Source organism: Haematobia irritans, chromosome 1, assembly GCF_050003625.1.
Source record: "Haematobia irritans isolate KBUSLIRL chromosome 1, ASM5000362v1, whole genome shotgun sequence".
NCBI lineage: Eukaryota > Metazoa > Arthropoda > Insecta > Diptera > Muscidae > Haematobia > Haematobia irritans.
In genome coordinates this window covers 105,670,555-105,696,362 of record NC_134397.1, presented here as the reverse complement: position 1 = coordinate 105,696,362, position 25,808 = coordinate 105,670,555, and the positions used below count along the sequence as shown (strand labels likewise).

The following is a 25,808-nucleotide window of genomic DNA, read 5'->3' as shown; positions in this document are numbered from 1 at the left end:
TGATGAAACAAACAATAGTATTTTGTTTATATCAAGTGTTACTGTTGTAACTTGGAATTCTTCTAATGATATTGTATTTTCAGGCAAATTTTTTATAGATTTTTTTTATCAAAATAGCACTCCCTCCCCTAGATGTGTTGCTAGGGTGAACAGAATGAAAGAGGTTATAGTTTTTAATATTCAGGTATGAATCTTTAACAAAGTGTGTTTCGCTTACGAGGCATATGTCAATATTTTTCTCATGTAGAATGAACCGAAGTTCGTCTATATGCCTTAAAAGGCCATTTGCATTCCATTGCATAATTTTTAGTGATGACTCCATTTAAGCAAGAGTACCGAAAAAATTCTCCTCTAGCATATTTAATCTAGTGTCAAGAGATTTATTAAAAGTTTCAATCGCCTCTAATTTCGCAAGGATTGTGGACAAAGTGTTTTCGTAAGTGCCTTTGCTAGCACTTATCTTCTGCGTGTTGTTTAATTTAGTCATCTCTGAATATGACTTCCTAGTTAGTGGTGGAACGGTGGAATTTAAGGTTTTAAGGAATTTAAGGAAAGGTTTTTCGCAAGTTTTAGTTTCGTGCTTTCCTGCACATCTAGCGCATCTGGACTGTTTAGAGCAGTAATTTTTTGTATGGTTATACCCCTGAGAGTTTTATTGCTTCGATTTTTACAATCGTATTAAGAATTTGCTTAATATCATATTGTCACGAATTTGATAATTATAGATATAAGTTTATTTAAATTAGTTTCCGTTAATTTAAAATTTCAAATTGTAACGATAAAATTTCGCTATCACTTGTTGGAATCATCTATTCATTTTCTAGTATTTTCCTGAATTTCTTTTATGTTCTTTTGTTTGCTTATCGAAATGTTCTTACTCTCTCATAGAATAGCAACCCCTTTGCTTTGTTATTCTGCATTCTCATTTCATCTCATTGTCTATTGTCATTGTTGTTGTAGTAATGCGAGCATATATCTATGTGAGTGTGTATGTGTTTTGCAGCCACCAGATGAACAGCTTAATGGTCGTAGACCCTTCTAGCATTGTCTAAGAATGTTCTGGCGTTGCCAGAATATTGTAGTGCTACCAGAATGTTCTCGTATTACCACACCGTCATATATAAAAGCGCTCGCATGCTGCTAACGAGTCAGTCTTAATTAAAGCGTCAAACGAATAACTTCAGTGTGAACGAATTGTAAAGTGTGAAGTCATAGTAAATAAATTGTAGATTGTCGTTATTTAAAAGAACTGTGTTTTAATTGTCGGGTAATTAAAAACGCCTAAATATAAAAACGTAACAATTGGTGTCAGAAGTGGAATAACGAAAACAAATCTACAATGAAGTTTAATGAGCTTCGAGTGGAAGACTTAAAAAAGGAATTGAGCAAACTGGAGCTGCCGACAACAGGCAATAAGGCCCAGCTTCAAAAGCGTCTACTGGAAGAGTTTGAACGGCGTAATATGGACATTGCGACGCACGAGTTTCATTATAAGGAAGACATTGATGAATCAATACTCGTCAATACCAGCAGTGTAGAAACTCCGTCTGTGGCTTCGAGTGTTGTAGATTACACATCAATGCTCAGTGTTTTGAGTAAAATGATGGAGGAAAACTCTAGAAAAATCATGGATGAGAAAAATGGAAGAAAATTCTAGAAAAATAGAAGCAAATTCTAGAAAATTGGAAGACAAATTCGACGAAAATTCAAAAAAGATGGACGAAAATTCAAAAAAGATGGACGAAAATTCTAGAATTCTCAATGAAAAACTTCAAGAAATTTCTGAAAGCATGGAGAAACGTGTGGACCATATAGAAGGTCAAATTATAGAATTGGATAAGAAAGTTCTTTCCATAGATGAGAAAATTGTGGTTCACGATGAGAAACTTCTACACCTGGAGAAAAAAATCGCTGACCTGGAAATTAAAGGTTGTCCCGTGCGCGTAATCGACGGCCCAAAAATCAAAACTCCTGTTTTTGATGGCTCATCTTCATTTGATGTTTTCAAATTCCAATTTGAAGGCCGGTATGCACCTCTAGCGAAATTTTCGGTAGCAAAAATTTATTTAAGTCTACAACAAAAAAAAAACAGGGCTGTGTACACAAATCTTAAACCAGCTAATCGCTTTTAAAAATTGTTAGTATATGTTCCAAATATTCCTCAAATAAATTGTTTATTATTTACAGACCTTTAAAAACTTTTACACACACAATGATTGTAATAAATTAAATGTTTGCTGCCAAAATAGGCTTTTGACAACCCTGTTATTTTCACTAGAGGTGCGTACCAGCTTACGAAATTGAACGCTACCGAAAATTTCGTTAGCATAAATAGCAATGCATTTCTTATAGGAATGAAATTTTTCGCTAGAGGTGCATACCGGCCTTGAGACGGTGGCATCCAGAAACATGTGGAATGACAACGACAGAGCAATTGAACTTCTGTTGGCATTGAAAGGTAATGCTGCCGATGTAATACAAAGTATCCCAACTTCTTCCAGAAATAACTATAACGAAGTAATAGCTGCACTACAACGCAAGTACGGTGGAGAACATAAGCAAGACATCTTTAGAATGGAATTAAGAGGTAGAATCCAGAAATCAAACGAGACTCTACAAGACTTTGCAACAGAAGTTGAGCGGTTGGTGCTACTGACATACCCAGGAGAGAGTCACCCACTTGTGGACCGCATCAAACTTGAGACCTTTGTGAATGGCATTCGAGACCCAGACATAAAATGTGCAACATATGCGTCACAAAAGGCTACATTCGCAGAAACAGTAACATTCGCACTTGCACAGGAGACTGCGAGATTGCTAGCCCGGCCTCAAATTCACAAGGTACGTAAAGTAGAGACAGAGTGTGATGAATCAAAGTCCGTCATTGAGTCGATGAAAGAGGCCATGAAGCAGGCAATGCAAGAAATGAAGGAAGAGGCAAATAAATCCCGGATCAAATGATATAACTGTGATAAGCCGGGACATCTAGCTCGAGAATGCAAAGCACGACGCAAACGGTCAAGGTCCACATCACCATCTCCATTAAACAATAACCATAAGAAGGTGACCCCACAGTCAAGTGAGTCACCTTTAAACTAAATCGAGCTAGTTCAGCGGGGCAAGAGCTGGCTCCCACAGACGATGGCCCCACCATCTCCATAGCAATAGTTCAACAGAAAAATAACAATTTAACTATTGCGGGTGTTATTAATGGCGACAAGCGTACTTTGACGTTGGATACTGGTGCATCAAAGTCTATCATTAGATCTGATTTAGTAAAAGGAAAAGTTACACCACTGATTGGAGTCAAGCTACGCACGGCTACAGGGGAACCCGCAACCGTATATGGAAAGGTCACCGTAAAATTAACTATTGCTAACAAATCCGTTACTTATGATTTCATTGTGGCCGATATAGTAGACGAAGTTATAATTGGAGCGGATTTCATGATTGCTTTTGGTCTCAATTTGGATATGAAGCGTCGTGTAATGACATGGTGCGATGCCGAAATAACGGTAAACGTGGGATACGACGGGAATACACCTGTCAGACGTTTGACAACGAGCCAGTCAGAGTCTATACCACCGAATGCCGAAGCAATTTTATGGGTTTCTATGAATGGAGATTGTGAAGTCGGCCAATTGTGGGTTGTTGAACCAGCAGAAAATAAAAGCAACAACATCTTGATAGGAAATGCCCTGGTAACAACGAACGAAGAGAGACTAATACCAGTTCGTGTCTTGAACTTGTCTGACAATCATGAGCAAATTGTAAAATTTTCTGATATTGGAAAATGTACACCAGCCGAGGCAATAGTCAATTTGGAAGGCAACTCATCAAAGACACATGGAGCAGTGAGAAAACATCTAGAAGCGTATGTCGAGGCTTGGACACGTCATCTATCGCCGTCAGAGAGAAATAAAGCCAAGCAATTGTTGTGGAAAAACGCCTCTGCTTTTGCTTCTGAAAAGGGAAATCAAGGAAGAACATCTGTAGTGAAACATGAAATTAAAACCGCAGAAGAAAGGCCCATAAAACAGGCACCACGAAGTGTTCCCCTGGCAAAAAGAGACGAAGTTCAAAAGCTCATAAAGGAAATGGCGGAGAGTGGTGTGATCGAGCCGTCATCAAGTCCTTGGTGTTCCCCAGTTGTGCTGGTCAAAAAGAAAGATGGAAGTACCCGATTCTGCGTGGACTACAGAAAACTGAATGATGTCACCAAAAAGGACAGTTACCCGCTTCCACGCATTGATGACACGTTGGACACACTAGCCGGAACAACATGGTTTTCTACGCTCGATTTGCAGAGTGGATATTGGCAAGTAGAGATCGCCGAGAAAGACAAGGAAAAGACGGCTTTTGGCGTTAATGGCGGTCTCTGGCAATTCAATGTAATGCCGTTCGGGCTCTGCAACGCTCCGGCTACCTTCGAAAGATTGATGGAGCGGGTACTGAAGGGGTTGCACTGGAAATCGTGCTTGATATACTTGGATGACATCATAGTGATGGGCAAAACATTTGACGAGCACCTTAAGAACTTGAAAGACGTTATCCAGCAATTGTCAGCCGCTGGTCTACGCCTTAACGCAAAGAAATGCTCCCTTTTCCAGCGGGAAGTTAAATACCTGGGTCATCATGTGACTGCAGAGGGCATATCCACCGAGGAAGACAAAATCCAAGCTGTCAGAGATTGGCCACGACCCCGAAATCTCCACGAATTAAGAAGTTTCCTTAGGTTATGTACATATTACCGACGATTCGTCCCAAACTTCGCCAGCATCGCCGCTAGTCTCCATAAATTGACGCAAAAAGGTCAGAAGTTCCAATGGAGCGACGAACAGGAGGATTCATTCCAACATTTAAAAGAACTTTTATGTTCAGCTCCTGTTCTAGCGTATCCTATTCCGGGCGAAAAATTTGTTTTGGATACAGATGCTAGCGCGCATGGTATTGGAGGTGTGCTATCCCAACAGATAGACGGCAAGGAGAAGGACATCGGATATTTCAGCCGAACGTTGTCCAAGCCCGAAAAGAACTACTGTGTAACGCGGCGAGAGCTGCTAGCCGTCATAGAGAGTGTAAAACATTATCATAAATATTTGTATGGACAACTTACTTCTTGCACTTACTGATCACTCAGCTCTACGATGGTTGCTCCAATTCAAGAATCCGGAAGCTCAACTGGCACGTTGGATCGAGAGGCTCCAAAGCTATGATTTCAGTGTCGAGCATAGAAAAGGTGGAAAACACGGTAACGCTGACGCTTTGTCACGTCGACCTTGCAGTATAGAATGCAAGCACTGCTCGAAAGCTGAACATAAGGAGGAGATTGTTGATATTCGGCTGTTACACATCGAATCTGGAATGGACTGGCCAACAGAACAGCGTACGATCCCATTTTGAGCAAAATTATTTCGGCAAAGGAAGAGAACGAGAAGCCCAGTAAGAAAGACATCGCAGCCGAAAGTCCACTTATGAAATCATACTGGTCTCAATGGGATAGTTTAGTTCTAGTCAATGGATCCCTGCAACGTAAATGGGAAAGCGAAGATGGCAAGAGCAGCCGAAATTTGATCATCGTTCCAGATTCCAAAATAAGAGACGTTTTGGCGGAGTTCCATAATGGTTCCAGTGGAGGTCATCTGGGAATAACCAAAACCGCCGAGAAAGTGAAGCAACGATTCTACTGGGTTGGATGCCAGAAATCAATTGCTGAATGGGTAGCCAATTGCGAGAAGTGCATGAAGGCGAAAGGTCCAACAAGGAAAAGTCGAGGTCCTATGCAAGAATATAGACCAGGAGCCCCGTTTGAAAGAATAGCAATGGACGTGGCAGGCCCTTTCCCAGTAAGTGATTCTGGAAACCGTTATGTCCTTGTGGTCATGGATTACTTCAGCAAATGGCCAGAGGTGTATGCAATTCCAAACCAAGAGGCAAAAACGATTGTGGATGTGGTCAACAAAAGCTGGATATGTCGCTACGGTGTGCCGTCCGAGATTCACTCAGACCAGGGAAGAAATTTTGAATCGGCCATATTCAAAGAGATGTGTGAATCCCTTGGTATCAAGAAAACGAGGACTACGCCATTACATCCACAATCCGATGGCATGGTAGAAAGGTTTAATCGCACTCTGGAGGAACATCTTCGAAAAGTAGTGGACAACGGCCAGAGGGACTGGGACGAGCATATACCAAAGTTTTTGCTGTCGTATAGATCTGCCATTCATGATTCCACCTCTCGAACACCGGCCAATGTTCTATTCGGAACTGAGTTGAAGTTGCCTGGAGATCTGATATTCGGCGCTAAACCTAATGAGCTCGCCATGGAAGAAAACAGAAACGACATCCCAAACACTTTCGGTGAAGTTCACGAATCAGTGCGCAACAAAATAAAAATGGTCAGCAACAGAATGAAGGCGAGATACGATCGTGCTGTAAATACCGAGGGCTTCCAAGAAGAAGAATTGGTTCTGCTATTTAACCCGCAACGAAAGAAAGGATTGTGTCCTAAACTGCAAACACAGTGGGAAGGCCCATACAAAGTCATCAAGAAGATCAATGATGTTGTATACCGGATTCAGAAGGACGACAGCCCTAGATCAAAGATGAAAGTTGTACATCTGGAACGATTGGCTCCTTACGCAACAGGTTCTGTGCCTGTTCGGGACGAACAGGCTTAAGCGGGAGGCAGTGTCACGAATTTGATAATTATAGATATAAGTTTATTTAAATTAGTTTCCGTTAATTTAAAATTTCAAATTGTAACGATAAAATTTCGCTATCACTTGTTGGAATCATCTATTCATTTTCTAGTATTTTCCTGAATTTCTTTTATGTTCTTTTGTTTGCTTATCGAAATGTTCTTACTCTCTCATAGAATAGCAACCCCTTTGCTTTGTTATTCTGCATTCTCATTTCATCTCATTGTCTATTGTCATTGTTGTTGTAGTAATGCGAGCATATATCTATGTGAGTGTGTATGTGTTTTGCAGCCACCAGATGAACAGCTTAATGGTCGTAGACCCTTCTAGCATTGTCTAAGAATGTTCTGGCGTTGCCAGAATATTGTAGTGCTACCAGAATGTTCTCGTATTACCACACCGTCATATATAAAAGCGCTCGCATGCTGCTAACGAGTCAGTCTTAATTAAAGCGTCAAACGAATAACTTCAGTGTGAACGAATTGTAAAGTGTGAAGTCATAGTAAATAAATTGTAGATTGTCGTTATTTAAAAGAACTGTGTTTTAATTGTCGGGTAATTAAAAACGCCTAAATATAAAAACGTAACAATATATTTTCTTTATGTTTTCTGTAGGGTGAAAACTTAGACAAATAAATCGAGAGGATCTTTTGTATAATAATGTGTTTTGTTAAAAGCATTTATAATATTGAAACCCTGTTCTTTCAAGTCAGTAATAATATCAATAGGATCACAAGTGTGATGCAAATTCTTCGCTGTGACACGTATAGGACGATCATGTTTATTTTCAAATGTGTGCCATTGAATTTTGGCTTCCTTAAGAGCTTTAGTTACCTCTCTATAATCGTTAGCCTCAAAAGTCGAGATTTTTTGGGATTGTTTGTCTATTTGTTTTGTAATAAAGCCATTTGCGACTTTTGATTTAATTACATTTCGAAGTGCTCCGAAGTTTTCCATTGAGCTTACTATTATTGGCGGTGGACGAACAGGTTTTTGTTGCTTCTTCGATGCTGCGTCCGTTTCATCAATATCATCAGTAGGTGCTGATTCAGTTATGGGTGGCGTAGATGGTTCTACATTTTTGTTTGAAATTGTTCGTGCTTTTTTATCTTTTTTTCATAAGGATCCACTCAGTTTCCCTTGCTAATTCTTCCTAATCCGTTGCATAAACAGTTTGTTGTTCTATGTGGGATTCCATGTTTACTTCGTTGTTTGCGCTTGAAGGAGGCTCCCCTCTTTGTTCATTAGTTCCATAATTAGAATTTTTTGTTTGCATTCCTGCAAACTGAGATCGCAGTGCTTCATTTTCTTGATGGAATTGGTTGCATACACTTTCCAATAGTTTTATTCTTTCTAAAAGTTCAATATTATGTTGTTCTAACTCTTTGAGTTTGGAAACTTTGAATTGGCTTATGCTATTACTTGGATTTGCACTCGGTGTGCCATCCATTTTCAAAAGTAACAGCCAATACTTTTGTTTGTATTACTACCCGGTTCATTATATCATGTAACTGACAATAAACTTGGCAGCACTGTTCTTGCCACTATTATGCGTTATGCGCTTTACAGACTATCAGTTATTCCGGACGACAGTACTTGTGTCGAACATATCCCATACATTGAGCACATTATAAGTTAAGTCCGAAGGCATAATCGATACTGCTGCATGTTTATGGGATCGATAACACATTTACCGATTATTTAGTCATCGCCGACAAGTCGTATCGATCCGACACACTGTAAGATTCTTTACAAACACCGACATTCCGTCCGGAATAACTGATAATCTGTAAAGCGCATAACACGAACAGATGTTTGATTTTATATTTACTTTTCTGTCTCTATCAGTTTGTTTATCGTAAAAATCGTGTTTTGTTTATGTTATTATTTAATAATTTATTTTTCGTTTTAATCAGTGTGTACCACACCAAAACAACAATCTTCACTACCAGGAGTTCAACTCGCGGCCCGATTTGTTTCAATAATTACTTTGTGTTGCAAAAGTTATTATTTTAGACAAAATTTCTTAGACGATGTATGAGCGTTTATATGCAGGTATTACTACGAACAGTGTTCCGAAAGATATACCAAATGAGAGCCTTATCGTTTACTTCGATTTTTGATGAAATTGTGTTTTTTATAGTAAACCTCATGTACAATAAGTTCGTTTGCACTGAATGAAGACTCCATTTTATTAATAAATAATGTTAAAAAGCTACAAATTTCCATTCCATCAAATTGTAATCCGTTATTATGGATCCCGGGATTGAAAATAAAAAATCGCGGGAGTTTGGGACGGGATTTATCCCGGGTGACAGCCCTAAATGTAATGCAGTTTTTGTCGGGGTTTCTCTCAAATATCATACAGATTGCGTCGGCATCAGGGACGATAAAGAATGAATGAATGAATGAACTTTATTAAAAATGTATTTTACGAAATCAAAAGATGCTAAAATTATATAATATCAAATTTAAAGACTAGTGCAATGCTTCGTGCAGACTATAAGAATCATACAGTGTGGCCAATGGATACGAATTGTTGGCGATAACTAAATAATCGGTAAATGTGTTATCGATCCCACACATGCAGCAGTATCGGACTTAATTTTCCTGTCGTACATGTAGTTAACTTCAAATTATTTTAAGGTTAGTTATTTCTCAATTAGTAGTGTTTGACACTTGGATTGATTTTATATGGACTCAACTAACTATTTTAACATGGTGATGTCATAGGAAGTAGTCAACTGCCCAACTTATACCTTAGGCTCGAATAACCGGTTATCCGGTTACGACCGCAAACCGGTTACTTGCTATTTCGACATAAAATTTAATTCTCTATCGACCCAAAAAAACAAAAAAAATTTTTGAGTGGTATAGCTAAACTAGAGTTGGTTCCACCTTTCGTGCTCTTTTGTAAGAAATATTCAAACAACCACACACAATAATTTGAAATATATTTTAGCTACTAAAACACGTTATACTTTTTCAGTAATTCTCTATTTTAAGAAACAATTTTTCAACGAAGCGATAGCACGCGGTATTGTTTTTCTAATGAGTTTACCAAAAACGAAGTGTTGTATACATTTTTATTAAAGTATTTTCTGCATTGCATAGTAGTTAGCTTAAAGTTGGTCTATACAAGCGAACTTAAAGTTAGTGTTTTTGGTAGTCGGCTACTCATTTGACGGCAGGGTTGTATTTGCTAAAGGGCAAATGGGGCGACAAATCCGTTAGTATAAGGTCATGTTCGCGTGTTGCGGGACGTGTTGGCATAAAATCCATACAATTTTGATTTCTTTTGGTTGGGAGGCACAAATCTTTACGTGTAAGGGGATGTTCGCCAAACATTATCAAAAACAAATTTATCTTCATTATAAAAACAAGCATTTCTGCAATGAAATTAATTATTACTTCAGGAATCATTGTCACATATACACGGATTTTTATTGTTTTCTCCCATTTTTTAATAAAAAGTGGCTTAACCATAATTTTTCCAACATCTTCATTGTTTATGTTTCTCCTTATTTTTTCATGTTGCCATCACATTTGTTAGTGCAGTGTAAAGGTTAGTACTAAGTTCGAGTTTAAGGTGGATATTAAGTTCGAGTTTAGCCGCTAAAGTGAAAACTAAATCAGTAAACAGGACATACAATTGTACATATTTGTTGCAAATTTTATTATAACTTGATGGGGAATTGCCCAAAGCAAATTTTCACAAAGTTTGTATTCCTTAAAATTGATTATTAAAGAAAAGTAATCGTGAAAAAATTACGATTTTAGCAGCTAAATGTGGTATTAAGTTCGAGCAAAGCCGCTAAAATCGTAATTTTTTCAAGCTTACTTTTCATTAATAATCCATTTTAAGGAATACAAACTTTGTGAAAATTTGCTTTGGGCTATTCTCCATCAAGTTATTTATTTTTTAGTTTTCACTTTAGTGAAAAAATGACGATTTTAGCGGCTAAAATCGAACTTAATACTCACCTTAAACCCGAACTTAATACCCACATTTAGCCGCTAAAATTACTTTTCTTTAATAATCCATTTTAAGGAATACAAAATCAAGTATCATCAAGTTATAATAAAATTTGCAACAAATATACATCCATAGAAAAATTATTACCATACGGGCTTAATTCGATACCGCACGTTATTGATAGTTAGCCAACCCCGTATGGTACAATATCAATACCGAATGGTACAGGCGGTACGCAAAGCATGAAAGTACCATTCGGTATTATGAAAGTACCAATATGATATTGAAAATAATACCTAAGCGGTACTATTATTTATACCATAAAGGTATTGATGTATAAACTGTGCGGTAATACCAAATAATACCAAAATGGTATTGGTTTAATAATATTTAGTTTAATAAAACACACGTAAAATGTCTTTGTTACGTACTTCATTTAATACATAACGTACAAAAACCTAATCATTTCTCCATGCAAAGTTTTTCTCCCAATTCAGCTCCATATCGCAATTCAGGCACTGCATCCCTCAAGTCGTCTGTTGTTGTATTTGGAAGGTTTTTGTATGTCAGTTGCGCATCTAATTATAGGATGATCGAATTAGAAAACATAAATAATGCTAAAAATATTATATTTACCTATACTTCGCATTATTCACTGAATTCATCTAATTTTCGTAATCTTATCCCAAACTATTGTTATTTACAAGCCACATAAATAAAAAATAAACTACCAAGGCGACCAATTACAATTGGTCGCAACGTCTATATGTGTTACGGCTTTGTGATAGTTAATACCACAATAATACCGGATGTAAATTATTTGGTACAAAGTGGTACCAAAATTGAAAGGTAACGTGAATCAATTTATTTATACCAAACGGCAATGGCCACATACCGCCTTTTTTCTACCAGTTTATATATACATTTGTATGCCTTTTTTACTGATTTAGTTTCCACTTTAAAAGTGGGTATTAAGTTCGAGTTTAGCAGCTAAAATCGTCATTTTTTCACCATTACTTTTCTTTAATAATCCATTGTAAGGAATACAAACTTTGTGAAAATTTGCTTTGGGCTTTTCCCCATAAAGTTATAAAAAAATTGCAACAAATATGTATACTTTTATGCCATTTTCTTACTGAATTAGTTTTCACTTTAGCGATTTTAGCGGCTAATCTCGAACTTAGTACCCACCCTTAAGGTGGGTATTAAGTTCGAGTTTAGCCGATAAAATCTTCATTTTTTCACGATTACTTTTCTTTAATAATCCATTTGTTGCGTGTAAGGCTAGGTCCAATACGAAAAAAATTTTGCGTGGGGGTACTTTAAGGGAGGCCTTGTCCATAGACCTTTTAATACATAGATGAACCATGGGTGTCAAACTATGTTTGACAGTTCCGAAGATTAAGAATAAAGGAGAAAAATAAGAGCACGCTTACAATCTCTTTCGTTTTCCTTTTTGTAGTTTGCCAATTTTACACAAAATTAGAACGTTTATGATGCAACAGAGGATTTATAAATAAATTACTATATTAAAAGTTCATATTTGAACAAAAAATTGTGACCAAAATCGCGAAAATACGAAATTTAATTTTGAGCAGCATTGATCTTTACGAACAACACAAAAGCAAATGCACGAAAATTAATGTTTGGGACTGACTCTTTACGAAAAAATCAAAACGAAATGTCAGAAAATTAATTTTTGGAACAGACACATTTTTTTTAAAGAGAATAGTGGATCATCTATGTATTAAAAGGTCTATGGCCTTGCCGTCTACGTGGCGGCCTCAGTGCCACAATATTTCGCCAGTCCCCAATTTATGCTAGTGATGGGGGAACTGGATAGAGCTTTGGACACCGCGGAATGTTGATCAATTGCCCACAATGGCCAAACGTGTCCAATAATATTTTGTTTTTTTTTTTTTTGCTGTTTTGTCTAGTAAGGTGGTTAGTATGTTAGTTTTGTGTTTTTGGTTTTGGGGGAATTACACTGGTAGAAAAAGGCGGTATGTGGCCATTACCGTTTGGTATTAATAAATTGATTCACGTTACCTTTTAATTTTGGTACCACTTGGTATCAAATCATTTACATCTGGTATTATTGTGGTATTAACCTGTAGGAAATGTCAATAGTGAAACTGTAATGATTCACTACTGACCATGTCACCAGTACTACTGATAAAGTATACCCCACACAATGTATTTTGCTATAGACATTTAACATATGCTTGTCATTGAAAATCCACTACTGACAGTAGAACTACTGACTAGATGGTACTTATGGAGCCATATGGAGACATTGGAGCTAATGAATCAGTAGTACTTTGTCGCTACTTAGTCAACACTTTGGGCTTTTTTTTGAAATAAAACGGGTTACTTTTTATTTTAATTTTTATTATATAAAATTAAAAATAAAATTATTATTAAAAAAATATAATTTTAATTAAAATCTGGTCTTTAGTTCAGTCTATAGCTGCTTTTATACATTTATCTGGGAATTCTGCAAAATTGGAAATAATGTCTGAAAATAGAAAAATTAATAATATATAATACAATACATTGCTTAAACACATTTTACCTATCATAGCCGCCATAATTTCGTAGTCGTTGTTTTCAGAAAGACCCATATACATTGAAATTCATAATAATTTCTTGACTAAACACTTCATACAGATTTCTTTCTGTGTTTCCGCCAAGAAGTGTTCTGATATTCCGTTTCTATTAAAATGTAGATATAAATGATTATTTTCGCAAATTTGTTTTCATTCAAAATTCGTATGGGTCTGCTTGCCTTGGTAGACATTTTTTTTAGCATTATTTATGTTTTCTAATTCGATCATCCTTTAATTATATGCGCAACTGACATACAAAAACCTTCCAAATACAACAACAGACGACTTGACGGATGCAGTGCCTGAATTGCGACATGGAGCTTAATTGGGAGAAACAATTTGCATGGAGAAATGACTTGAGGGATGCAGTGCCTTAATTGCGATATGGAGCTGAATTGGGAGAAAAACTTTGCATGGAGAAATGATTAGGTTTTTGTATGGATGTTATGTATTAAATGAAGTACGTAACAAAGACATTTTACGTGTGTTTTGTTAAACTAAATATTATTAAACCAATACCGTTTAGGTATTATTTGGTAATACCGCACTGTTTATACATCAATACTAGGGCTAAAATTTTTAAAATTTTTTTCGAATTTCAAAATTGGCATAATATAGACCAATAGGCCATTAAAAACTATGAAAAAAAATACGTTTTTACTTTTTCGCTAGTGTCAAAAAAGTTCACCCACCAACAGCGATGAAGTTTAGAATATGAAAACAAAAAACAATTCTGCCAAACTTTATTTTAGTTTTAATGGAAATTTTAGCTTCTTCGACGCGTTGTCGAGTATAGCCACCTTTATTGTTAATAATTTGGCTTCGTGATTAATTGCATTTCAATATGTCTTATAAGAAAAGTGTAATAGTGGTTCAAAAAATTCCAAAATCTGGGAGAATTTTTTTTTTGTATTGATTTAGAAAATGCTTTTGGTGGGTGAAGTGTTTTTCTTAAAATGATGCAAGATAATGCTTTTCATTAATAAATCATCATGGCGCATCTCGTGGTACTATGCCAAAAAATTGGTTATAGCCCTAATCAATACCTTTATGGTATAAATAATAGTACCGCTTAGGTATTATTTTCAATACCATATTGGTACTTTCATAATACCGAATGGTACTTTCATGCTTTGCCTACCGCCTGTACCATTCGGTATTGATATTGTACCATAGGGGTTTGGTTAACTATTAAAAACGTACGGTATCGATTTGAGCCCGTATGGTAATAATTTTTCTATAAGTTTAGTTAGGTTAGTTATTACTTTTTATTTTTTGGCAAGATTGTTTGTGCATTTTTCGTTGGGATGTCTTTTTGTGTTTGGTGGCACTCATCCATGTCAGGGAAGCATCCTTTGCGGTTGGGTTTTACCGCGACTTGCCCCGAACCCGTATTGAGAAATAGTCTGGGGAAAATACTGTGGCTGCTGGAGACTCCTGTGGCAGATAAACACTCTATGTCCGTAGAATGCCTCTACCACGGCGTTCTCCATCAGTCATATCCATTCCACTAGAGCAATCCAAGGAACCTGAAAAGATAGAAACAAATAGGTTAATAAAGCGTACAAATGATATTAAATAAGAATAAATAGAATTAAGGCCTGGTTATGCATCTAAAAATGTAGCGTAGCCGTAGCGTAACGGCAACGTATGATTTTTTGGCGATTAGCCTAATTGAAAAAAACGTAGCATATGATCAGATAGCTTATAAACAAACTATCAAAAAGAGGCGCAAAAGGTTGATTTTCTTAAAATTCAAAATGAACTGGAGTGATATAGAAGTGAATCCAAGTCTTTTAAACTTGTGGAGACTATATAGAAAAAAATAAAAAATGTAAAACTCGTCGAAAAAAAGGTGGTCTGTTCGACCAATCAATAGAGATTGGAATAAAAGTGGTTACCATAAAAAGGTGTTCCAGAATATGAAACTACATGATTGTGAACATTTCTTCAAACGTACTCGTATGAGTAAAGAAGTTTTCAATTTATTGCTCATTTTACTTCAAAATGATTTGTATAAGCCCAAGGCAAGAATCGGGCCGGAAGAGCGACTGTCGATAACACTTCTGTAAGCAAAGATCATCTTATATCTTGGAATTAAACTAATGGTTATTTTGTACTTTGCAGATATTTGGCTCATGGATGCTCTCTCCAGTCTATAGCCTGGAGTCATAAACTTGGGAAAACCACCGTTCGGAACATTGTTTTAGAAACGTGTGTAACAACCCCTCTATTTAAGCGAATTTGGTACTTGGTGGTGTTTTGCTACGGCCTAGCTCGCCGGATGGGGGGATTCTTTTCGCTTTTAAAGGTTGTACATTTAAATTATTTTGTGTACCAATTTGTTTTCCTGGACCAGAGCTGGGAGATCACAATTTGTATAATATAGCAATTACGATGGTACAGCCCTGATATTATTTGGGTAAGCTCTCTCATTGAGTGACATTGTATACTTGTCTCTCTCAACCAGATGGCACAGGGATAGGAAGTCATATTTCACATGTGGGTTATTTTGTTTCGAGTGAGAAATTCCGATTTATGATTTTTGCCAATAGTTTGATTATTTAAATCTGGACTAATCTACATCTAACATGGGAGAGATTAGATGAAATTTTCCTCCCAGGCAGCCCACCCCATATGACATTCTTTTGTCATCCATGGTATTTTTTTATGCCTTTTTAAAAAAAATACCCCAAAATTATAATGACCTTTTTTTACATTAAATCGCCGTTACGAAATTTAGCCTTTTTGAAAGTTTAACACATATTAAATTATTTTTAATAGTTAATCACATTATTTATTTAACTTAAATTAAAATTTTTTTTGGTATATATAAAGATTTTAATTTTAATAATTGTATCAATAAGGAAAATTTTCAACAATCTTGTTTAAGAATAATATTTGAAAAATAAGTCGATAACAAATCTTATAAAATTAGTTCTTTTTCTCATGTGGAATTATATAGTAGCATCTGTGATATTTTATTTGTTTAATCTATATATATATACTTCTTTTAAGTTTATTTAATATGCTTACTTTTTATATATATATTTTTTTTTTTGCATGTATATTTATTTATTTTATTAATAATATTTTATTACTATTTTATTTTAAATATATAAATGTATTTTTTTATTTATTTATTTATTTAATGTTATTTATTAGCATGTTTTTTTTATTATTTATATATATTTTTAGTATTTATTTTATATATTTATTTATTTGATCGATAATGCAGTTTTATTTGATTTTTATTTAGTGTGTATATATTTTAATTTTATTTATTGTATATATATTTATTAGTCGAATTTAATAATTTATTTAATATTTATATTTTTTTATACTTATCAATTTATTTTGTTTATACATTTTTAAATGATTAATTTATACTTCTTAATATTTTTTTATTAACTTATACAGCAAGAATTCATATATATATTTCACGCAAATTTTTAACAATATTTTTACTTACAATAAATGTTTATATTTTTTTATAATTTTAATATATACATATCAATGATTTTTTTTTTGTAGATTCAAGAGATTACTAACAAAATAATTCTATTGAAAAAATGATCTGATTATTATTAACAATTTGTGAATAATAATGAATTTTTGTAAAAAAAGAAATATTTTAAAGTTTTTTTTTTTTTTTTAGGAAATTGTTGATAATATAGGAAATAACAAAAAAAAAAAAAAAAACCATCAATATGTATAAATCAATTTACTTAAAATAATTCATTTACATATACAAATTACAACAATAACAAATAGTTTTAGAAGAAATAACAGGGAATTTTTTTATGATTTTTATAATATTATTTTTAACAATTTTAAATTATATTTTCTCAATTTTGTATAAATTATGTATTCACATATGTATGTACGTAAATTTTTGTGTATATATTGTGATAAAAACCGTGATCTTGTTTTGTTTTTTATGTATCTTAGAAAATTTAAGCCAGTAATTTTAGTTATTGTAGAATTTTTTTTATATGTGAGAATATTAATATTAGTGGGTGGTTAATGTTAATAAGGGGTGAGGAATAACTCTTGTTAGGTTAATCGCACGTGGTGAATGTTAAATTTCAATATATATATTTCTTAGTTCTTTTCAATCATAAATTTGTCACATTTCTACTATTTTTCCATTACCTTGACATTTTCCATTTATGTAGGTGTTGGCAACAATGTTGATCTTTATAAAACTCAACTCTCTCAATTCTCCCCGTGAAAGTTCACTCAACTTCCCCTCATGCAAGCTCACCACGTGGAGCTTTCACCTAACCTTATCGTGGTTACTAAGATGGAGTGTAGATGGCCCACGTGTCCAACATGTCTTCACACCTATAGATTTTATTCTAGGTGAAGATGGCTCTGGCGCTCCTCACCCTAGCAGAAAACACAATTTCCATTAGAATTTGTCACAGGAAAAAAAATTGCGTTTATATAAGAAAATAGCCAACATTAAAATATATCTTCAACTTTTCGTGATACTAAGGTGCAATATCACTATTTAAATATATATTTTAATTTAAATATATATTTAATTTAATTATTGCGTTTCCTTAGTATATTATTTGCCTTTTTAACCATATTATTCTTTAATGTTTAGGTTTTTTCCTCAAAAATAAATTCTCTTTTTGTCTTGTTCATTATGTTCCTTCCTTACCCTTTTTCCTTGTTTTTAAATGTATGTTCACTTGTACTCTTTGTTCACTATTCTCTTGTCAAAGATTTAAAAAAAATCACTTTTGACACCATTCACACAAATTGTTAACTTGGATGTATGCTCACACTCTGGCTTCAAAAATGTGAAAGAAAGCCTAGCTCAATAAGTCCAGAAATTGTCAGGCTATAATTCCCACGTCGGTCACGTCCTAACGTCGTTTCATAGGTCCTAACGCCGTTCACACATACGCCATCCAATAGGTCGAGACGTATCCCACTTGTTAGCCACAACATAAATGACAGTTCAACTAATTAATGTGTCTATTTTTGAATTCCATTTCCTGATAAAGTTTTAAGTTCTCTACATTGTAAATGTGAACTCAAAAGCGAAATACCAAATTATTTTGTACGTAGAAAAGGTACAAATTACTACTATGCAGTGGCAACACCGTCGGCAAAAGGGAGGTGAATTCGGCTATCATTCTACTTTGAATGTCAACCAAAATAATATTGGAGAAGAAGACAAAAATTCATTTATTTACATTTCTCAAACATACAATCGTCACAAAGCCAATTATTTTTACAAAATCCATGAAGTAAAAATATTTGGGAAAATTAAATAAAGTATGTCATAAAAGAAAACAAAATAAAAAGGCCAAATCAAATGGGTTGCTATTGTCGTGTCGGTCTAGTGGTTGCAAAATAAAAAAACGTCAACAATGTCCGTCCACAACAAAAAGGTATGTATGCAATAAAAACATTGTAAATTTCCATAATAACATTTGGTTCGTCCCTTTCCTCAGAATATTTATTCGGCATAATGAAATACTGCCTGCCAACTCGTTCGCTTGGGATTATAAAAAAATTCAGTCCGTTCAATATTATTGTGTCGTTGTGTGAATTTGTTTGCAAATGTTGGACCTTGCTATTGGGATTCACTGGAAATACATGAAGCCGTTTTGTCTATGCATTGTCTGTCGCATCTTGCCTGCCATAAAAAAGGAAATGTCGTTTACGTGTTATATGGAAATTGTACCAGAAATTTATCCCTTTTGTGTCTATGCACAAGTTTGCAAAAAGGATCTGGAAGTCATAACCAAAGAGGTTCTATTGATACCTGTATGTGATGTTATGATGTCTTTTGGTCACAACAAGGCCATAAACAAATTGTTTAAAGAGACACTTCTATGGTGCCACCATATTTTCTGATGTCTATATTATCGAATGTTTTGTTACCTGTCACAAATGTGTGCGTGGGATTTTCAAATAAGATAAGTACAAAAATGAAATTTGAATATTATGCTCTTTTTCTAATTCTTTTCTCTTTCCTTACAGGTAAAATATCTCTTTATCCTATCCTCTAACATATTTTTTTCCTCTTCTAATTTTTCAGGAATATTTTCGGATTTTGACAGCTTGGTGTTTCATGATATGGTGAAATACAAATGCATTGAATTCTATGGTATGTGTTGCTGATCTCAAAATTCTTCAAATTGGATGAATGCAGTTGGTGAGAATTTATTTATTTGCCTATAGTGATAAGTGTATATTATTGGTAGTAATAAGCAGGATTTTAGGTGTTGTAGTTTTTATCTATTGTCCTTTTATTGCTTCAAGTGTTGAGCATGTATGACTCCAATTAGTTTCCCATTCAGATTTTCTACCTCATATTGGCAGTTACCTATTGGCCTTCTTATACGACATTTAAGCCACTGCTTGCACAATTTTGCATTGATGCCCTTAGTGAAATTGCTCTGCACAAAGTTTTTTCTATAGACCTCCTGTCCAGGCCTAAAATTAACAAATCTTGAACGCTTGTTGTATGTACGTTCGTTTCTTTCATAGGCTTCATGAATCTTTGCTTTTATCCTATTCGTGATCAATTGCATCCGGTCCGATTTAGATAAAATTTGTGTCTCACCATCAGACATGGCTCCCAATTTCCTTAATATGTCGTACGCATCTGCGTGTGTTATCATATTGTATCCCGTCAACGCAAAATATGGTGTAACACCTATAGAAGAATGAATTGTCGTACGCAATGAGCACTCTATATCAGACAAATGCTCATCCCAACGAGATTGGTCTGTTTGCAGGTAGCCTCTAATGCCATTCAAAATTGTCTGATTCACCCTTTCGCTAGCATTACTTTGTGGTGAATGTATGGGGGTCCTCATATGTTTTATACCAAATAGTTTAAGCATGTCCCGAAAAGCCTCTGAAATGAATTGTTGTCCATTATCTGAATGGATTATTTCGGGAACACCGAATTTGTGAAAAATTTCTTCTATTAGAAATTTATTTACAAATTTAACGTTCGCTTTTGCCATAGCCCTCAATATCACGAATTTTGTCTTGTGATCAAGCACTATAAAAATAAAAGTTTTTCCAGATCTTGATCGTGGATATGGGCCAAGGAAATCTATATATATTTTCTGAAAGGGCCTTATAGTCACAGTTTCTTTGCCCATTTGTGGTCTCAAAGTCTGCTTAGGATGTTTGATTTCCTTGCATGTATCACACTTGGCTACAAAATTCTTAATTTGTGTTACCATCGATGGCCAGTAGAAGTATTGTCGCACATTATATAATGTCTTCGCTGTTCCACCATGAGTAGTATTTTCCTCATGGGATTTTCTGACTACTTCTTCTGTCAATTTCGCAGGTAACCAAATACGCCAACAATTCCCTTCGGTTTCAATTTCATCCCTGTTGAATTTCACGCGCTTGTAGACTATACCTTCTGATATTTTCAGATCAGGTAGTTGATTTTTATTCTGTTCGATTGTATCAATCAATTGTAAATATTCATCGCTTTGAAATTCATCAGAGTTGAAATCAATAATACCATTCCCGTCAAATGCTACTTCGTCCATGTCAAGACGCGACAACATATCAGGTACCACATTCTTTGTACCTTTTCTGTGCTCTATAGCAAACTTGAAACCTTGGAGTTTTAAACTCCAGCGTGCTAGTCGCCCGTTCAGGTCATGTTGCCGCATGAGCCACTGTAGACTTGAGTGATCCGTTATCACAGTGAACTCCATCAACTCGATGTATTGCCTGAATCGTTCGATAGCTAATAAAACTGCGAGACACTCTTTCTCGGTGGTCGAATAATTGCGTTGGGCCGAATTCAATTTTTTTGAAAAATATTCAATCGGGTGTTCTTCGCCATTATCATCTCTTTGAAAGAGTACGGCACCAACTCCAACGTTTGACGCGTCGCATTGTACGAAAAACGGTTTGCTAAAATCTGGACTAATTAACACTGGGCTTGATATTAATCGCAATTTCAATTGTTCAAACGCGTTTAATGCCTCTGGTGTTAAATTGAATTTAGGAGTCTTTCTCAGAGTATCGGTCAGGGGTGCCGTAAGTGTAGAAAACTCATGAATAAACCTGCGGTACCAGCCAACGGTCCCTAAGAATTTCCTAACGTCCTTAGCGGTCTTTGGTGGTTTTATTCTAGCAATCGCTTCTACTTTGCTTACGTCCGTTTTCAATTTACCTCCACCAACAATATATCCTAAATATTTTAATTCCCTATGGCAAAACTTCGATTTCTCCATATTGATAGTCAGTCCTGCTGCTGTTAACCTTTGTCCAACTATTCTTAACATGTCCATGTGATTATCGAAATTGGGTGAAACGACAAGTAAATCATCCAGGTATACAAACACTCGGTCTCTCAACTCTGAAGGAATCACTTTGTCCATCAAGCGGCACATCCGTTGAGCTGCATTACACAGTCCAAAGGGCATCACTTTAAACTGGTAATGTGGACGACCTTGTACCGTAAATGCAGTCAACGGACGGCTAGATTCCTCCAAAGGAATTTGCCAAAATGCATCCTTTAAATCAATTGCCGAAATATAATGTGTGTCACCCAATCGCGATAATAGCCCATCGATGTTAGGCAGCGGATATGCGTCCTTGCGAGTAACCTTGTTTAACTCTCGTGCGTCCAAGCAAAGTCTATTTTTACCTGGCTTCACCACGAGAGTAACACGATTATTCCACTCGGCATTTTCCGCTAATTCTATAACATCTAGCTCTAACATCCGGTCAAGTTCGTCAAACATAAGTTTCTGGACAGCAGGACTCACTGGGAAATACCTCATTTTCCTAGGAATTGCATTTCCTACGTCAATGATGTGCTTCTCAATGTCAGTCTTGCCTAGACCATATTCAGTATAGCATCGAAAACAACTCTTCACATCCTGTAATACCAATTTCTGTCCGTCTGTTAATTCATGTACTTGTGGGTTTTCAAAGGGTTCATAATCAATTTCATTAATCATGTCGTCAAAGCAAATACGTATTCCTAACTCATTCCAAAAATCAAATCCTAAAATCAATTCCTGTCTCAAATCTGGTACTAAATAAAAATACATCTCACGTATTTTATTCCCACATTCTACTTTGAGTTTCACTTTGCCTATAATCGTCTTTTCCTTCCCATCTGCAACTTTAACTCTAGATTTGAAATCAATCAGACTGGCATTCATTTTCCTAACATTTTCCATACATGATTTACCTAAACAACTAATGGAAGCACCACTGTCCATTAAACCTTTAAACTCATGTCCATTCAATATCACGTTCATATAAGGACGAATATCATGCTCATTTGTGAGACAAGTTGAGGCAATTTCCTTTCGTTCTCTTCTTCTTCGCTCGTGTCCTTTTCTGGCTTTAAAAATCCTTTTGCTCACTTCAGGTATAAAATCCTTAAAAATTTCTGAACGGATTCGTTTATAACGCTCAAGTCGTTGATCATATGGAATAATTGTTTTGATTTTTCGTTGGTCTAGTTGGCAGGTAGATTCATGTGTTTTCGTGAGGATATCTCGTTTGTCGTTAGATGTCAAATTAATTATATTATTATTCATGGCATCATTTGTGCAGTTATCGTGGCATGTATTTTCGTGTACTTGTCCTATTTTATCATTACATGTAAAAGGTAGTTTTACTGAGCTGTCTCTCTTGTCGAACATGTGGGCCCAGTTCTCACTATGTTCTTCGCTGGGTTTTCCGAACAGCGAGGACACTTTGGTGATGTGACGCCGTCGAACCCACACTTATAGCAAAATATTGCCCTTTGTTCGACAGGACAGTCAATAAACGAATGGCCAGCCTGTTTGCAATTCCAACAAACTAGCTGTTTCGAAGTATGGTTTATCGCTTCCACCTCAAATGTGTTATGTTCAGATAAGCAGTCGGAATACATTTCATTCAATCGTCGGTAGTTATGTTGTTGTGGTTGACGAAAACAAGTGCGTTTCGAAATAGTCCTTTCGGCCCTTTTACATTCCTCAATCAATTCATCCATCGTATCAATATTCTTAGGATAGATTAATTGAATCAATCCCTCCTTTAAATTGTCTTTTATGACACGAATGAGTTCGTGTTCTTGAATCGGGAAACGCATTTGGTTTCTTAATCTAGAAATTTCCGAAATGAAAACATCAGACGTCTCAGAATTCAATTGCCTACGTTCCATAATCTTCCTTTGAATTTCAAAGTCACTCTCGAAATTGCGAAATTTTTTTATGAAATGGTATTTCAATTGTGGCCACTGACAGACAGGATTTTGCTGTCTGAACTCCCACAACCAATCGTGTGCTCTTCCAGTCAACAGATGATGAAAACCTTTCACGAAAATGTCCCAAGGACAATTGTAATCAATTCTCAAGGCTTCTGCCCTGAAAACAAAATCTTCCACGCTCACAGATTTTGATGAGCCATCAAACCTTAATCCCCACTTTTGCAACTGCATCGGTGTGATAGGTTTATAGCCCATCGTAAAATTCTGTGTGTGGCTATAGTTATTAGGATATGGCGTGTTAGAAAATGGGTCATGATTATTGTGATGTTGTTGATATCCTTGGTGGTGGCTATTATAATTCATACCCTGGTCATACCAGTCTGTATGGTATGGAAAAGAATCTGGATAGTATTGTGGTGGCATATAATCCTGTTGTTGTCGAGGTATTGTGGACCCATAGCTATCGTTTCTGTTGGTCATCATTGTGTTCTCCCTTTGTCCATCAAGTGAATTCCTGATCGCCCTAGGAATCATATCGGATAATGTCCGCTCTATTGAACGCATGATACTAGCTTGCGCAGCTCCAACAGAAGCGTCAACATAATTTCGTATGTTGATCCCATTATTACCAGTCTCTTCATTTTGATTGTCATTTTCCTGTAATGTAGGTAAATTTTGAGGTCTGTTCTGTCGGGACATCGTAGCAAATTCCCTATGTATTTCCCGTGCAGTTCGGCTACTGTACTCATTCGGAGTAATTGAATTTAATGAACCTGGACTAGATGTCGTACGTGGTCCTAATAGTCTAGATGTCGGATTAGCTGTCTGATTAGATTCAACGACTGTACGATTAGGGTCAGACGTAGTCGAGTTGGAATTCGCGGTATTGTTATTCGTATTCGAATTTACCTGTACGTTTGAATTCGTGGCCGTATCCCAAATATTATTATTTTGGCTATTCCTCGCGGCAATGCGCCTTGACGACCTTGAGCCTGTCCTACTTGGCATGTTCGAAGGAAATTGTTAAAAAAAAAAAAAAGGATACTAAAGAAAAACGTGTAATACTGTAATACTCGATGTGATAATTTATAGAAAAGTCCAAAATTGACCAAAATTGAGAAATTTTGTAACGGAAAAATTCAAATTTAAAAATTGGTATATGGAAATATTTTTAAATGGTTATTTTTTTTTTTTTTTGGTGTTAGTATGGCACTATGAAGAATTTAAATAATTAATGATTATGTTATTAAATATATTGTTATTTTTATTAGTTATATTGTCAACAGAAAACAATGGACAAAACAATTATTTAAACAAATATTTAGTAATATTATTTTCTTTTCAGATAAATTCAATGGCATTAATTTGGCTTAAATTTGGTAACGGATCTAATGCAAAAAGGTTTTGGTTTTCTTCAAGCAATATCTTTGTATTAAATAGTTTTAAGATTTATTTTAAAATATTAATATTAGATATTATTTAATATAGATGTAGATAATAATTTATTTACGTTTTTTAATAATAAAAAAATCAAAGAAATCTAGTCAGATTTAAATAACGATGTTTTCATTTAAAATTGTTGGATTTTCTGGCCAAATATCAAAATCGGTATACTGGGAAAAATTGTCATTGGATGTAGCCTTCCAAAACAAATAGCACTATATTCGGATCAACAACAAATGTAATATCTAGCTCTATAGCGACAGAATACATGATCCTTGTCCGAAAAATAGTGTTATTTAATCCAGTTGGCGTTTTAGAACTTGAAAAAAATTCTTGCAGACGTTACAGCACAGGCATGGCAATGAATTGCCTTCCGGGATACCGCTGGAAAAATTAATCCTTATTCTAAAATATGAATTATTGTAAACTAAAAAATACTTAATTTGATCGATATGGGTAGCTATCATGATTTGATTGTTTCGATATCTAAACATCAAAACAAGAAAGCGGCCCCACGTTGGGCGCCAAAATGTAACAACCCCTCTATTTAAGCGAATTTGGTACTTGGTGGTGTTTTGCTACGGCCTAGCTCGCCGGATGGGGGGATTCTTTTCGCTTTTAAAGGTTGTACATTTAAATTATTTTGTGTACCAATTTGTTTTCCTGGACCAGAGCTGGGAGATCACAATTTGTATAATATAGCAATTACGATGGTACAGCCCTGATATTATTTGGGTAAGCTCTCTCATTGAGTGACATTGTATACTTGTCTCTCTCAACCAGATGGCACAGGGATAGGAAGTCATATTTCACATGTGGGTTATTTTGTTTCGAGTGAGAAATTCCGATTTATGATT

The 25,808-nt window shown here is 35.4% G+C and overlaps 1 protein-coding gene and 1 long non-coding RNA gene across 3 annotated transcripts in view; one reads left to right on the top strand and one right to left on the bottom strand.

Annotated features, from left to right (window-relative positions):
• Positions 1-9,811: 9,811 nt before the first annotated feature.
• Positions 9,812-25,808, bottom strand: part of LOC142221564 (poly [ADP-ribose] polymerase-like) — a 62,171-nt gene continuing 46,174 nt past the window's right edge. The window contains exons 2-3 of one of the 2 annotated variants that reach the window (XR_012718124.1): positions 14,552-14,815; positions 9,812-10,316 (exon numbers count right to left, since the gene is read on the bottom strand). Coding sequence is in view for 1 of the 2 variants with exons in the window: in XM_075291313.1 (XP_075147428.1) it covers positions 14,742-14,815 (74 nt within the window). In the remaining variant the exon portion in view is untranslated. Of the gene's footprint in view, positions 10,317-14,530; positions 14,816-25,808 lie in introns of those variants that run through there. The other variant, XM_075291313.1, reaches the window with a different exon arrangement.
• Positions 18,000-25,013, top strand: LOC142221561 (uncharacterized). Its single transcript, XR_012718123.1, has 3 exons — positions 18,000-18,697; positions 18,761-19,467; positions 24,854-25,013. It is a non-coding gene; the product is annotated as an uncharacterized LOC142221561 (long non-coding RNA).